This window comes from Corvus hawaiiensis, chromosome 26, assembly GCF_020740725.1.
Source record: "Corvus hawaiiensis isolate bCorHaw1 chromosome 26, bCorHaw1.pri.cur, whole genome shotgun sequence".
Taxonomy (NCBI): domain Eukaryota; kingdom Metazoa; phylum Chordata; class Aves; order Passeriformes; family Corvidae; genus Corvus; species Corvus hawaiiensis.
Window position 1 is genome coordinate 1,162,609 of NC_063238.1, and position 14,686 is coordinate 1,177,294.

The 14,686-nt window shown below is 35.8% G+C and overlaps 1 protein-coding gene across 5 annotated transcripts in view; it reads left to right on the top strand.

The window, feature by feature from the left end:
* ASXL3 (ASXL transcriptional regulator 3) overlaps positions 1-14,686 on the top strand; it is a 127,886-nt gene that overhangs the window by 58,278 nt on the left and 54,922 nt on the right. For 3 of the 5 annotated variants that reach the window (XM_048286264.1, XM_048286262.1, XM_048286263.1), the window contains 2 exons: positions 941-1,052; positions 10,565-10,686. In XM_048286264.1, the coding sequence (XP_048142221.1) occupies positions 941-1,052; positions 10,565-10,686 (234 nt within the window). Of the gene's footprint in view, positions 1-940; positions 1,053-10,564; positions 10,687-13,582; positions 14,370-14,686 lie in introns of those variants that run through there. The other 2 variants (XM_048286268.1, XM_048286269.1) reach the window with 2 other exon arrangements.

Here is a 14,686-nt window from a genome sequence, read left to right on the forward strand (position 1 = left end):
TTGCTTTTGAGAAGGAATATAATTGCAATGATAGAATTTTGCCTTTATGCTATTTATATTCCTTCTTATTTTTCTGTTTTGGTATGAACATGATGTTTACTGTGGGTGGAAATTTTTTCTTGTTGTACATAATCAAACTTAGAGGGTTTCACAATAGAAGTGGAAGATTGTGAGGCAGAGATGAGAAAAAAGAAAGTGAGGTTATCTGCTTGGCAGTCTAAATGTAGTCAACTAAAATTTTGGGCCAGGGGGAAGGATCTTTTGTAATTTATCACAGATGTATTTGATGTAAGCATATAAAACCATAAAAGTATATAGATTTGTCTGTTCCTGCTAACTAAAAATCCTGTACCTGAAATTGAATTAATAGTTTTCAGAAGCTGTCTTTCCTAATTTACTAGAACAAATGCTGTTGTTTTTCTTTAAATCGGGAGATATTCTTGGCACAATTCCAGGAATTCACAATCACTCCCATGCTTGTGAGCTCCAGGTTGCTTCAGCTATTTGAATTCAGGAAACAGGCAAAGGCAGAAAAGAAACATTAAAGGATTTGTGTTTTGCTGCAGTGTTGTAGACACTCAAGTGGAAAACTAGGATTTTTAACAGCCACACAAGTCTGTTTCTGTCAAAAAAAAAAAAGAAAAAAAGAAGAAGAAAACTGGAAGATCTTGCATTTTATGTGACTTTTTTGGTTTTAAAAAGAGCATGTTATGACTTCACAAAACAGCTTTTTTGCTTTTGGTTTGCAAGTTTTTTCATAAAGGTCTTTTTTTATGGCTCTCTCTAAAGTAACTCACAAACATATTCTATTTTATTCTTGGTTTTTTTTGAAGTGTAAGCATGAGAGTACACTGCAGTAATCTATTTTCAGAGATGCAGCCGGATCATGATTGATTTTTTTCTTGTTAATTTTATTTTTATTTTTATTTTTTAACTGTAGAAAGAAGAATCAGCATGCCCTACTGATGGAACATTGGATTTAGGATGTGAATCTGAGTTAGATGGCACTGAAATGGCTGAGACAAACAATAATAATGGAGAAGAAAATGGTGGTAGGTGATTTAATCTTAATATTAGAGGGCATATTTTGGGAAAATAAAAAGTACTGTTTTCTTCAGATTTCCGTGGTGTGATTTCTAAGCGGTATAAATAATATTTTGTACTCAGTGGAACTGTTTTGAGTGGCTCCCTTTCTTTCTTGGACTTACGAAGGAATCAGGAACACTAAGTGCCTTTATTTGACTTAGGGTTTTAAAAGACAAAGAATAGTGCTGTTTGGGTGTGTTTTCAGTAGGTAATTTTTTAGCTTGCAATTTTTTTGTTTAGGGCCCAGAGCTAAAGAATAATTTGCCTTTGCCAGGCTTCAGACTTGGCAGTTGTCAGATTCAGACATTTCATTGATTTCAGTGTGGACATGCGGGGTTGGTCCCTCAGTAGAGTTCTGTGCAGAGGACAAAGGTTTGTATTTTTTTCTTTCAGCCAGAGATACTCCTGTGTGCCATCCTGACATAAAGACATGTTGAAGTATCAAATTCTATGCATTTTTTTTTCTCTAAGATAATGTCAAACTGAAACATTGAAATAACTTAAAAATGGCAGGCTTAGAATTTTTTTTTTCCATTTTGAGAGTTAATAGTTGGTCATAAAGAGAGCATCAGTCACCTAAAATTACTTGCAAATAACAGAAGTGAGTATTATTCTTATTGCAACTTCACTCATGTAATGATTATAAAGTGAATGCTTTCTAAAGGAAATCCAGCTGTCCAGGACTTTTGAAATACACCTTTCTTTGATCAGTTCACTTCTTCTGTCCCATCATAACCTGTCCCACTGCTGGACTGTAGCCTGCTGTTTTGGCTTGCTTGGTGTATGGTGAGATGGTGTCCTGTTTACAACTAGGGCATGAAAAGGCTCAGCTCTTGTTGTTCTGCTACAGGTTTCCTTTTTTAACTGGAGCAACTTAGTTAGCTGTTTGGCTGCACCTTTACAGGACTGATACTGCAATTTCAGTATTGCTCTCCAGCAGCATTGAAAAATCATAAAGTGTTTGGTGATAGGAGTAGCGGAACTATCCAAGACGCGTTGTTGTGGGTTTGTCTAGGACTGAAGTTTTGAAGCTCTGTGGAAACAAAAGTCAAGAGTTATTAAATGTCTCTGTTTCTTCATTTTCTTTGTTATGTTTTGTCTACAAATTAACAGACTCTGCATGTGCAGTGGTTTGATGCTTATGTGGTGTATGCTACATGTGTAAGTGACCGTACATGCTTGTAGTTCTTTGACAATTCCTGTTTGATACTCAGAAAATTTGTTAATGCACAATTCCTCAAATTGCAGGAAGAATAGAGCAGTAAAAAGCAGTGTAAATACAGTTACAAATACAAAGCAAAAGTTGATGTTACTTGTTATAAACAAAAATCATGACAAAAAAATGGGCAATTATTTAGGAGTGTTAGGATGTAAATAGGATGTTACAGAATGTAAATGGGATGTCATAATTCCAGAAGTAGAAAATTGCTGGGTTTTGACTGGGAGCAGGCTATGTACTGTTTTCACTGTTCACAGTAATAAAAATAATCATAGCACTTGTGATGGCATAAAAGAGAAGCTGCAAAAATGTAACATTTTATTTGGAATAGAGCATTAAATTACACCTAGATTGGTTTTAAAGCTGAGAACTTTCCTTCATTTGTCATCTTTACCAAATCTTGAAACAGAGCAATATATTTAACATTTTGAAAACAAGGCATTTTAATTTTTTTTTTCATGCAATGGATATCAATAGATATATTTAAAAGAAGTAAATAGGAGGGCAGTAGTGAGTCTCTATTGCCAGCGCTGGATGTGATCAATTGAGAATTGAAGGCAGCATATATTTCATGAATAGCATATCAGTCAGCTAATACAGAACATAATTTTGTCAAACATGTCTGATAATAGCTTTTCTTGAGACTACAAGTTTTGTTGTTAAAGATGTCATTTATATACGCTTAGAATTCTAATTTCATTTACAGTGTAGAAGGCTTGGCTTAAAAATAGGACCATGCCCAAGAAATACAGCCAGTTTTTAGTGGATTGAAACTGCAAATTATTTAATCTGCAAAGGCATAGGAATCACCATCCACAGTAGGCCTTTTGCTCTGGAGAGTGCCTTAACCACTCTTCATTCAATATTTTTTTTAATGTCAATACTTTTTGAAAACTATAAAATCATTCTAGCTTTAATTTATTGGTAATAAATAATTTTGAGACTTCTCTTGATTGCCTTGTAAATATTGCAGTCGAACAGCATGAATTTTTTTTAGACTTTCAAGCAAGGAAAAAAGGTCACGTTTATGCAGTAGAAACATATATTCAATAAATCAGTGTATCTGAAAAGCATTTAAGGATCACAACAGAAAATAAATTGAACATGTATGAGATGCTTTTGCTAATTAGTCCAATGCAGTTCTTGAACTATAATTCTGATAGCACTGATTAAAGAATATAGGCACAGATTTTCCTTTGAGTATAGCACTAGTTAAATTATTACCAGCGTATTGCATTCATTATAGCTGTAAGAAAGAATTAAGGTAAACAGGAAAGGATTTAGGAAAGACATGTAAGAAGTCCTGAGTGAACAAATGCCTCCTTTGTTCTGGGAGATTTAATAGGGGTGGTCTCATTAGTTTATGAAAGGTGAGGTGGTGACTTGATTGGTTTGTAAATATTTGAGAAAAGTTATTTCTATAGAAAATACTTGGTCTAAGAGACCAATTACACTTTTCACACTAAAGCTGGGTTTTTTTCTTTCCGGGAAACTATTCTGTGACAAGAAGGTAACATTTAATTAAGTGCAAAAAACACTTTATGAAATTCTCTGACTTGTGTTTTAGAATATGTGTGATACATAGGAGGATGGGCATTGCTTGCACATTGAATTCTTAATTGCCCGATTGTTTGCATTTTTATTTGCTCTTTTCCACTGTGATAAAGTCCAGAAGCCCCAGTTCTGACAGAGTGATCAGAAATTGTTTAGCAAGAGTTTAAAAAATGCCTCTTTAAATGTAGCTGGAAGCAAAAGGATGAAACTGCAAGCAACAGCCTCAGCCCATTTGTGGGCTTTTAGACCATAGTCTTTTGGAATAAAAAGTACCAGCTGACACTCAGACAGAGAAGAATCACATCATTCCTCAGCAGGTACATTTTTTGCAGTATAAATGCGGGCTACTGAACAATTTTATTAGCATAATAATATAAAAATTCCTAACCATTATAAACAGATGACTTGGCAAAAGCTGTTACATCACATCAGTATTGCTAAGTGGACAAGTGGAATGGTCACAGCTCAGGATTTTGCAGATGCTGTGGAGAATCTTTCTTTCCCCACCTTCTCCAAAGGCATATGTTAAAGAAACTCTTTACGCTACAGTTGATTTTGTTTGGAATGAGATTTCTAATAGAAGCTCTGTAGCAGTCTCATATCTCTAAAATTCCATTTCCCTCAAATACAGGGGTAGCATGTAAAGATGCTGTGGGTAAAAGAATTAAAATCCCAATTACTGCTGCCTGGGAAAATGATGACTATAATATCCTTTTGCCCATCAATAGGAGGTTCAGTTCTCAAAAAGCATTTGTCCCTAGGGTTTCTGAAGCCAGGGCTAATCCATCAGCCATGGAGCGCAGTTGATTAAAAATTGTCTTCGTGCGAGCCAATGGAATGCACAATGATGTCAGTGTGGAGGAGACAGCAGCTCCTGCTACAGCATGACTTCCCTCCCCACCTCAGCCCAAACAGGGCTTCTGATGTGTGCCCAAATATGAGCAACCTATGTCTCCTCTTGAGACACTTTTCAGCACTTCCTAGAAGTGTATGTTTTTCAACTATGAACATGAAATGGCAGTTAATTCTTTAGGCAGTTTTCCTAGAGGTAGTTGACAAAATGATGGACAGCAGAGGATCAGGTTCATGCTGAATCCTGAAATTTTGCTTTGCCAGCTACTGTGTTTTTGCACACCTTGTGCTTTTTGGACTAGGAAACCCTAGGATAACTCTGTAGCAAGGAATGTACATTCTCCACTGTTTGAAACCTGAGTCCACATTTGGATATTCAGTTCTTTTTCAGGAATGGTATTACTGGCAATTCAGTGAAACCTGTTACTATTAGCATCTTGTCTCTTGGGAATAATATTGGATGATTCTACTGAAAATGTTTGTGACACGTGGCAACATCTGGATGTGAGACAGACTCTTCTAAAAGCAGAAGAGCAGCAATGGAGTAGCAGCTTGAACATAAGAGTTTTGGGTGATGCATCAGCAAGAGATAGATTTTCACTTTGCTTTAGATTTTTTTGTGGTTTTTTGTTTCATCTCCTTGCAACTATAAAATAAAAATCTGGTACCCAGGATTGAGCTTAACTTCTTTTGTTTCACTACCACTTGAAGGGAGTCATAAGAATAAGAGAAGATAGTGTGGAGCTTGAGGATGTTTCTCATCTGCTTTTTTTTTTCTGTACAGTAGTTAATGAGGTCTAAGAAATCGGTGGCTTAGTGATGACAGGCAGTATATTTTTAGTGGAAAATGTTGACTTGCTTTGGAATAAGGATTCACAGTTTTCTAAGCTTTGTGAAATGTTTGGGCTCAAAAGCATGCTGTAAATATAATGGGATTCAGTGCAAGTTACAAAGCTGATTTGGTATTTGATGTCTTTTTCCAAAAAATACTATTCAATACCATTTATTAATTCACAGTACTAGTATTGGTTTTCAGAAAGAATATTGCAGTCACTGTAGTACCCTTGATGTATACATCTGTTTTTGCTTGCTTTGGCAAACTCATACAATTAACTAACTCCCAAACTGGTTTTCATTTTCAAGAGCTGATGGCAACAGCCGAGTTCTGAATTGTTCAGTTTTGGCAAGTCGGGCTCTGGAGATCAAAGAGTGACGGAGGTGAATTACTCGATACATCTGTGTTGGCAAAGTGTAACCATTTCTGTCAATACAAGTATAGATCTGTGTCACCCAAAGAAAATACTGAATTTTATGGATATTTTAGAGAGAGATTTCGTGTGTATGTTCTCCTGAGGGAGTTCTCTCTGAAGTTTCGTATCTCCAGAGCGTGTGCATACATTTTATGCTTGAGGTAGACTCTAGTCTTTAGCATATGGTAACAATATTAATTTGTGTTTTGTAATGTGGTCATTAGTAAACAATCCTCATCTGCTGTGGTTACTTTAACAGAGAGGGAAGTGAGCAGCTGTTGATTTTGCTGGTTTAATTTTATATCAGTATGATCTGACTGAAATCAAAATTAGTTGTGCTGTTGATTTTGGGAAAATAAGCCCTTTACTGGACAGGAATTTCTCTGTCCATCCAGTTACATACATCTGTTTACAGTTACTCCTAATAACTTTCAGTGGCAAGGAGACAGAATAACTTTTAGTTGTATTTCTCAAAAAATTGTTTCTTTGAAGAAACATGTCTTCTAATATATTTTGCATAGGTGTCATTTCTTGAGTGGGGAAGGTAAAAGGTAAAAAAAAATAACAAAGATAGCCTGTAAAATTTGAAATTCAAAGACAGCATTGCTGATTTTTATAAATTATAGACTTCTGTAATAATTAACAAAACTAATTGTGGAAAAATGGAAGAGAGGAAGTTCTTTTAAATGGAGTTTGGCAAAAACATTTTTAACGTACTCTTTTTGCTAAGTAATTCTAATTCTGTCATTCATATTAACAGTCTCTGAACACTCACTAAGGAGGTCTTATCTTCAGAAACCCAGCTGCTCTTCCAGCTCATAACCTAACAGTTTACAGCTTAATAGTTGCTTTTTCTTTATTCCTTCACTCGGTCCTGGCCCTTGAGGAAGCTGATTTAAAGAATGGAGCCTAATTATTCTCCACTAAATGGAAATGCCTCCTGTAGGCTTAAAACCGCTCTTCTTTCCTTTTTCTACTGTAGCAATAATGGTGAATCCTCTTTATTTGCTACCCAAATATTTTCCCTTTATCTGTCACATTCTCTCAGGTTTTTTTTTTTTTCCTCCCCAGCATCCAGGTTATTTTTAGCATTCTTTTCTGATATAGCTTTCCAAGTGAACATGGATCTGATAATATTCATGGATCTTCAGCGCTTAAGGAAAAAGTAGTTGCAGCTTTCCAAAGCTGTGTATATGTACAAAGAGCACTTTGAATTTGTTTTTCTTTTCCTGTGATCTTTGGTTTCTGTAGCAGAAATGCTTGCTCTGTACTTAAGGCATTGTTTTTTTCACTAGGATCTTCAATGTTGACTTCACTTATATATCTTTGTGTCATATTTTTCCCTTTCCTTAAGTCTGACCCATTCAGAGAAAAGCAGTTGGACTTTATCCATAGAAATTAAGAAATAAATAATGACAATTTTATGTGGTCACAGGCATTTTAACATAGTCATATTTTAGCCCAGATTGATTTAAATTACTAAGTAGCAGAACATTTTTTAAAGATTAAATTTATTCATTGTCTCATATTTGTATTTAATTTCCTACAGAAAAGACAATTCATATTGTTTTTAAACAATATCTTGATTATCCTCTAAATAAAGTCTGTATGTCAATTTTAGTATTTTTTTTTGCTAATAAAGTGAGTAGACTGTGTAAGTTATTAATCAACTGTATAATTTAACACAATGTATTTAGATTTTTAATGCTTGTATCTTCTACGTTTGAAAAATAGGCAATGACATGTCTTATTTACTAGAAGGTTAGATTCAGAGCCATGTTTTGTTTTAAATGGAAATGGAAATGTAATTAAAACATAAAAAAAGTAATGTTTAAAATAGTTTCCTACTATTTTAAGCTACAAGGTATATGAAGAAAGATATAATGTACAAAATAAGTTTTAGGAAGTAAGTATCATTTGTTCTAAATAAATTAGGTTGACTTTCTCTAATCAAAGTCTCATTTTAAATATTTTAAGCAGCAGATTTCAACCTCATGTATCTGTCTTTAATCATGGACTACAGGAAAAAGTTGGGGTTTTTTTCAAAACTCTGAACAAACTAGGTTTGAGTTGTGCTAAAGAATCAGCCTGAAATGAGGTGTTCCTTCTGTATCTGTAGGAGAGATTACAGTGATGGAAAGCTATTTATTGTTTCAGTGGGTTTCAGTTCCAGTTGTTTCAGCCACTACAACAGTCACTGTTCCTTGGTTTAACTTTGTTGTAAAAGATTCAAAGGAAGAGAAGCAAAATAAACCAATACACTGATAATATTTTTATGCAAAATTGAAGTAATGATAGAAATAAGAAGTATGGCCTCTTATAAATCCTGTCACAACTTCAGGTTTATTGTTAAAAGAGAAATGAATGAAAGTACAAAATTAATATAGAGCTATGCTTATTTTTATTCCTTCTGTATCATGACTTTGACATTAATGGCTGTAGTGTTGAGCATCATCAGATAGTGTTGTCAAACCTCTTCAGGATGAACTTTATCACCAAAATAAATAGGGGAGGCTCTTGGATAATATCCTCTATCACCGTAATGAAAATCAGAATTTCCCATTTGAACAAGAATGTAATAGGAGTTGCAGTCATTCTGGGGGACAGGAGTAGGTTTATCATGACAGGTCATGTTGTATCTATCCTCTTTTGGCAGGGAAACTTAAGTTTAACAGTTTCCATTCTTCAGGGATTTTTAAATGTGTTCTGTTCTCTACTCGTTAACTTCAGGGTTTGTGTGCACATACTATTTCTGGATTTTTTTCTTCAATTTTTTGACTCTCAAAATTTTCCAGAACACAGTTAAAAACAAGTTTCTTTGAAGGAGAAGACAAAATCTGGCAATTTGAAATGTCAGGCTTTTATTTCGGTGTAGATGTTCTTTGTCTCAGGAGCTTAGGTATTGCAGTGATTTGGATTATATAAACCAGCCATTGTTTGCTGCTCCTTTACATTGTCTTATTTGATAGTGAGCATTTCTCATCATGTGGAAAAGATTGATCCAAACCAGGTGATTCTGTAAACTCAGAACTTGTTTTGTGTTGCAACTTCTTTGTATATTTTGACAAATCCTTCAAGTGTAAGGAAAAAAAAAGACAAAAATCAGTTATAAATCTTGTGACAAAACAGCATTTCTCTTACCTGGTAATGAAAGATTTTAATCTGACAATTATCTTGGCATAACAGCAGTGCCATAGAGTTTATTCTCTGTTACTGAAGTAAGTATTAAATATTTTTTCTTTCAGTGTGAAAAAAAGGTAGAATATCACATGCATCTTATGATGGCCATTAATTATTGATAACTAAATTGTCTGTGTCTTTTTTTCTTACAAACACAAATCAAAAAACAAAAAAAATTTCTTCTATGAAATTTTGCTAAGGCAGGGGACTTAGAAAGCTACTTCAGGTGTCTGCTCATCCCACTGAAGGATGGGAGGAGAAAATAGGTGAATACTGGGCTGCATTATTTCTGGCACATGTCTGTGCAGCTGCTTTGAGTGTCTTCAGACTATTCTGGTTGTGTGCAAAGTATGGCAAATCTTGGAAAAGCATTTACTGCTGCAAAACATTATAAAGAAGATATGTTAACATGCAAACCAGCTTTGAGCACTGCTGGAAGGCAGACTTGAACTGACTCAGCAGAGGAGAATGGGAGAAAAGCTGCTCCATTTCTGGATCCATGCTAATGCTGGTTTTGCTGGGCAGCCTTAAGATACTAGTGAGAGTAATAGTAATGCAAGGCATTAAGAGTGGAAAAGTTTCTACAGCCCTTTTAGTTGAGTTTCCTGACCATCAAGACTAATAGGATCCTCCAGCTATTCTCACAGCTTCATATCTGTTTAATAAAACTGTTTCTTAAAAAACAAAAATTAATCATATTAAAAACCAAAAATTAATCATTTAACCAGGAGACTTTTTTGTATCTCACACATTTATTCAAGAGGCTGTTTAATGCAAGTGCTGTAGTATTTGTTCATTAAAGCATGTATTATTTAGAAGGCTGACAAGTATAGCAGCATTTTTTGTATTACCTGAGAAACCAGAATTCATCTTTGCAGGATATTCCAGTCTGCCCATTAAACAGGAAAGTGTGTGTTCTTTGCTTTACCAAGAAGTACTTGTAAAATAGGTGAGTCTGGCTCCTAAGAAGGCATTACAATCTGCTGTGAAGTTACATATATATGAATCTTTCTAGATTCAGGGGTCATCAGTGTCTCTTGTATAAATGCTCATTTAGATACCTTGTAATCCATTAAAATGTGTTGGTGAGGAAGATAGTTTTTATCTAGCTTCTATGTGAAATCTGTTGTTAAACTATTCCAGTTACCTTTCAGGACCTGAAAGGCAAAATATGCAAGGCCTCCTGAACTGCATAGAAAGGGTATGATGAGGTACAAATACTTCTGAAGCAATGCATTTACTTAGAATATGGCTGGATTTTCAGCTCATGTGTACCTCATGATCAGCTGAATTTTTTGCAGCAAGCTTTTGGGCTTGAGGAATTTGCTTGTATTGGTTTATTTTTCCACCCTTATGACTCTCTAAGAAACAGGGAAGCTAACCCCCATAACAGTATTCTGATTTTTTGTTTCTTTTTGTAAAGTTTGCCCAAAGCAGACATCTGAGGAAATGTCTTCCAATCGTGATTCAAGCCTTACTAATGCACCGGTGCAAAGCAAGCTAGTATCTTCCTTCCAGCAGCACACCAAGAAAGCACTTAAACAGGTAAGCTTGTATTGACTGATCATCAATTGGCTTCCCTTTAGCATCTCTGTCATTCCTATGTGAATGGGATGTCAGCAGAATTTAAAGAGTCTTCCGAGGATTTTTAGTGCTATGTTTAGTGGTGTTTTGCTGGGGGTTTTGCTGTGTTTTTAGCAAGGGTGCAGTCCTATGTGTTGTGAGTTTAAAGGGGTTTTAAGTGCATTTCAAGTAAGCAGAATTCTTTATATTATCACACCCCTGCTTTTCCTATGTAAGCATTCGTGTTGAAAATTTGATGTGAGGTTAAAAATAAATTTTAAAAAAAATTTGAAAAGTGCTGCAGATAGGTAGGAATCTAGGTATGCTTGTTCAGTTTTTCTTCATGATCTGTTAAATAATTTTTTTCATGCTGTATTTGCTACTACAGGGTATAAAAGTAGGGTAGGGTTATTTTTATTAAAAAAACTTACGATTTGGATGATTCAGGTTCCATGATAAGTATTAAAGCTTGCAAAAGCAGCTGTTTATTCAAAGTCAGCTATTAGCTGAAAGCATGATAATGTGAAAATTATTTTCCAACATTGCCAAATTAATTCAGCTTACAGCCAGAAAAATGAAAAACTAAAAAACTAGAATTAAAAAAAAATTATCATTACCTCTTCTCCATTTTGAGATGTGACTTTTCTAAAGTGTCAGGATAATGAGATGATGTTGTAATTTTTCTCACCACTGCTCTCCGAGTTATGGTTAATGGAGATCTAGTATTTCTATTATATATGAGTATATCTATTACATATGAGCTTATTGCTCAGTTCTTGGTTTAGGCTTAAGTTAAGCAAAGCCTGTCCACATCCCCTCTAAACGCTTTAGTTTTTCATGCAGGCTGGGTTTAAATCCAGTAAAATTAATAGATGTTTATCATTCACACAAGGTTATGTTGTATTTAGAGGCTTTAAGGACTGAAAAGGATTATTAGATTGAGGTCTTATATGTGTTTGTTCAGGAAAATTGAGCAGTGGGCACAAAGCAGCTCACTAACCATTAAGATATGAAAAACACACACTTCTTGGAAACTCTCCTATACAGATCTTTTGTGATCTCTGCACTTCCCTAGGGGTGGAGGGAGCAGGCGAAGGGAAAGGTGAAGGGGAAAGAAGGGGAAAAAAAGAGCAAAGCCACAAATGTTTGAACTTCCCTAATTGTTTAAACTCTACCATTTGTCACTTACCAGATATATAGCATTGAAAATAATTTTAAAAGGGCAAATTAATCAGAATAGCTTAATTAATATAAAAAGTCATAACACTGATGTGAATCTTTGAAAACATTCCCTAAGGCAGTAGGGTTAAAGCAACATCAGAAAGTTAAGTAATCGATAAAAAGAAATTAGTTTTAATTAAGTTGATGGTAATTAGATCCTGTAGTTCAGAGTATGAGAGCAGCATTACAGATACCAGCAAAATGTTTTCTCTGTGCACAGTGTGAGATAAATGGACGTTTGTATGATGGAATAGTAGATTTTTGCATTGTTCTCTCTTAAAGTTTCAGGTGTTGGCTACTGCCATATATACAGATTGCAGGTTTGATTTGTTACTGTAGCAGAGGTGAATAAACCTTAATAGCGATTTTATTTGTAAAATTGCTGTTGGAAATTTATTCTTTCACTTTCCAATCTTTCAATTGCTTTTATGGATGCATAGTACCTAAAATTCATCCAAAGAACCTGTAATACTTTGAATACTGAAGAAGCTTTTAGACATGCTATGCAACACTCTTCAAATTGATACAAACTTACTGATTCCATGCTGAAGTAACAGAGGATAAGCCATCATCCTACTCTCAGGAAGTGCTTGTAATATATAAACATGTATATACTGTATATAATATATTGTAATGGGGTCTTCCTTAGCTATTGCCTTTTATCTACTGCAAAACAGTCTTTACAGAATGAAAACCTACAAGATAGTTTTCAGTTTCCTACTCAATTTATTTAAAACCAGTGGGTTCTTCACATTACTCTGATCTTGTGCGTATTTGGTTTGTAACCACTAAAAATAAAGTGAGAGGGAAGTTGATAATGTCCAGTTCTGCTTGAAGATCTGAGCTAGAATTAGAAGATTTTCTCTACTGTTTATCTACTTATTAACCACTCTACTCATATGTAATTCTCTTTAAATTATTATGTGCTGGATTTACATATGATTTGTTTTTTAATGAATTCTAGATATATTCCTGGGTTTAGATTGCAAAGAGCAATCTCGTGTTTGGCTTGTAACAGCCTGCATTTCAGGATGTTCTCATGAATCAAATTAGTCACAATGCTGCATTTCTTGAGCTCTGCAAGGAGCATGGAGAAAAGGGCATTTTTGAGCCCTGTCTGGCTCTTGGTTTTGATTTCTCTCAGGTAGCAGTGAATTTGGGGTACTTTGGATTTGGATTTGGGGACTAAGGAGGTTTGCAGTTGCAGTGGATTTTCATAAGGTCTGTGTTACAGGTCAGACCTTGGTCCTCACCTTTCAGAGGCTGGGCTGCCATTTTTGTCTGGAAACTTGCTAGCTTCACCACCTTCCATGGTGTCCTTGCTGGGAAAGAGATTTTGAGTGTTTCACTGCTGAGTGTGTCTTGTGCTTCTCTTTGGTTTCTGAGGGAGTTTCATTTTTGCTCTTGTATAATGCTTACACTTTGCTCTGAGTGTAATGTCCCACAAACCAGTTCCTGTTCATGAGGGTTTAGACAAAAGAGCCTATGGTGTAGAGCTGCCTTTTATGCTTGGCTTTCTGATGGCAGATTTTACAGATTTCTGTTTCCTTTTTGCTGTTGGAAGTGCTTGGGCATGTGTGCCCAGCTGTTGCTGCTCTTGTACCTTTGAAAAGAAGGCTTATGGCACGCTGTCACACGCTGATTTCCTATCAGTACTGATCAGTTCCATACTGATTTGCCTCATTTTGACACTCGAGAGTTTTGGCATGCAGACCCATGTAAGGACCTCTTCCTGGGAAAGTGCTGAACTACACCTGCATCTGCTAGCAGTGGTACATGGTCACACTACTGTGTGCATTATTCTTGCTCTGGACAAAGCTAACTCCAGTATGGACATCAAGTCATGGCATAGTATCTACATGCTTCTGTCTGGTCCAGTTTCTGTTCCATTGACTTGAGGTGACACTTTTTTTGGAAGTCTTCACTGTATACAGATTTATCTGTATCTATCAAGATGTTCTTGGAACATTTCTCAGAAGAAGCGATCATACCTGCAAACTGGCCTCACGTAGGTAACACTGAGAATGTGTGAATATCCAGGACATTGAGGTGGTGTTAGTGTCTATTGGACTCTGATAGCCAAGTGTAAGAGCACCTTGCCCGTCAGTGTACCAGGTGTTCCCTGGGGCAGTACCAAGAGAGGAGAAAGAACTTGAAGATGCGCTATAATGGTGTCTGGGATGATAGTAGACCTCCCAGACATGGAAGAAAATCCTGCCTCACTTTTGGCACTTTGGAATCAGCACCAAGAAGGGTACCCATAAAATTTCTGTTGGGAGAAGAGAAGGATACTCCATTCAGACTCAGGATCTGAATACAGAACCAGGACATGTCTGAGACTGTGCTGGGCATCCAGATCTCTTTGTAGAGACAGAAACTCCAGAGACAGCAGCCAAGTGGGTTTGGGAGGAGAGAAGCTCAGGAAATAAGGGAATCAACTCAAGGTATGTCACTGCCATGGTTTGTTTTGTTTTTCTTAACTTTGGGCTTTGTCTGCATGCTTGGTGGCTGGGTTCATATATGTGCCACTATTTAATTCATAAAGTGGGTAGGTGAAGTTTTTTAAAGAGAAGGAAGGCACCCATTTGTAGGATTTGTTCTTATAATAGAATTGGCAACTACTCCACCCCCTTTTTTTTTTTTCCAGTGGATGCTGCCACACCCCGAGAAGTGGGGAGGTTATGGTTTAGCTCATGTGTTGCTTCTGAATTGTAGGATATTAGACCTGTACAGCTCCAAATAACATTTCAGGTTGACGTTT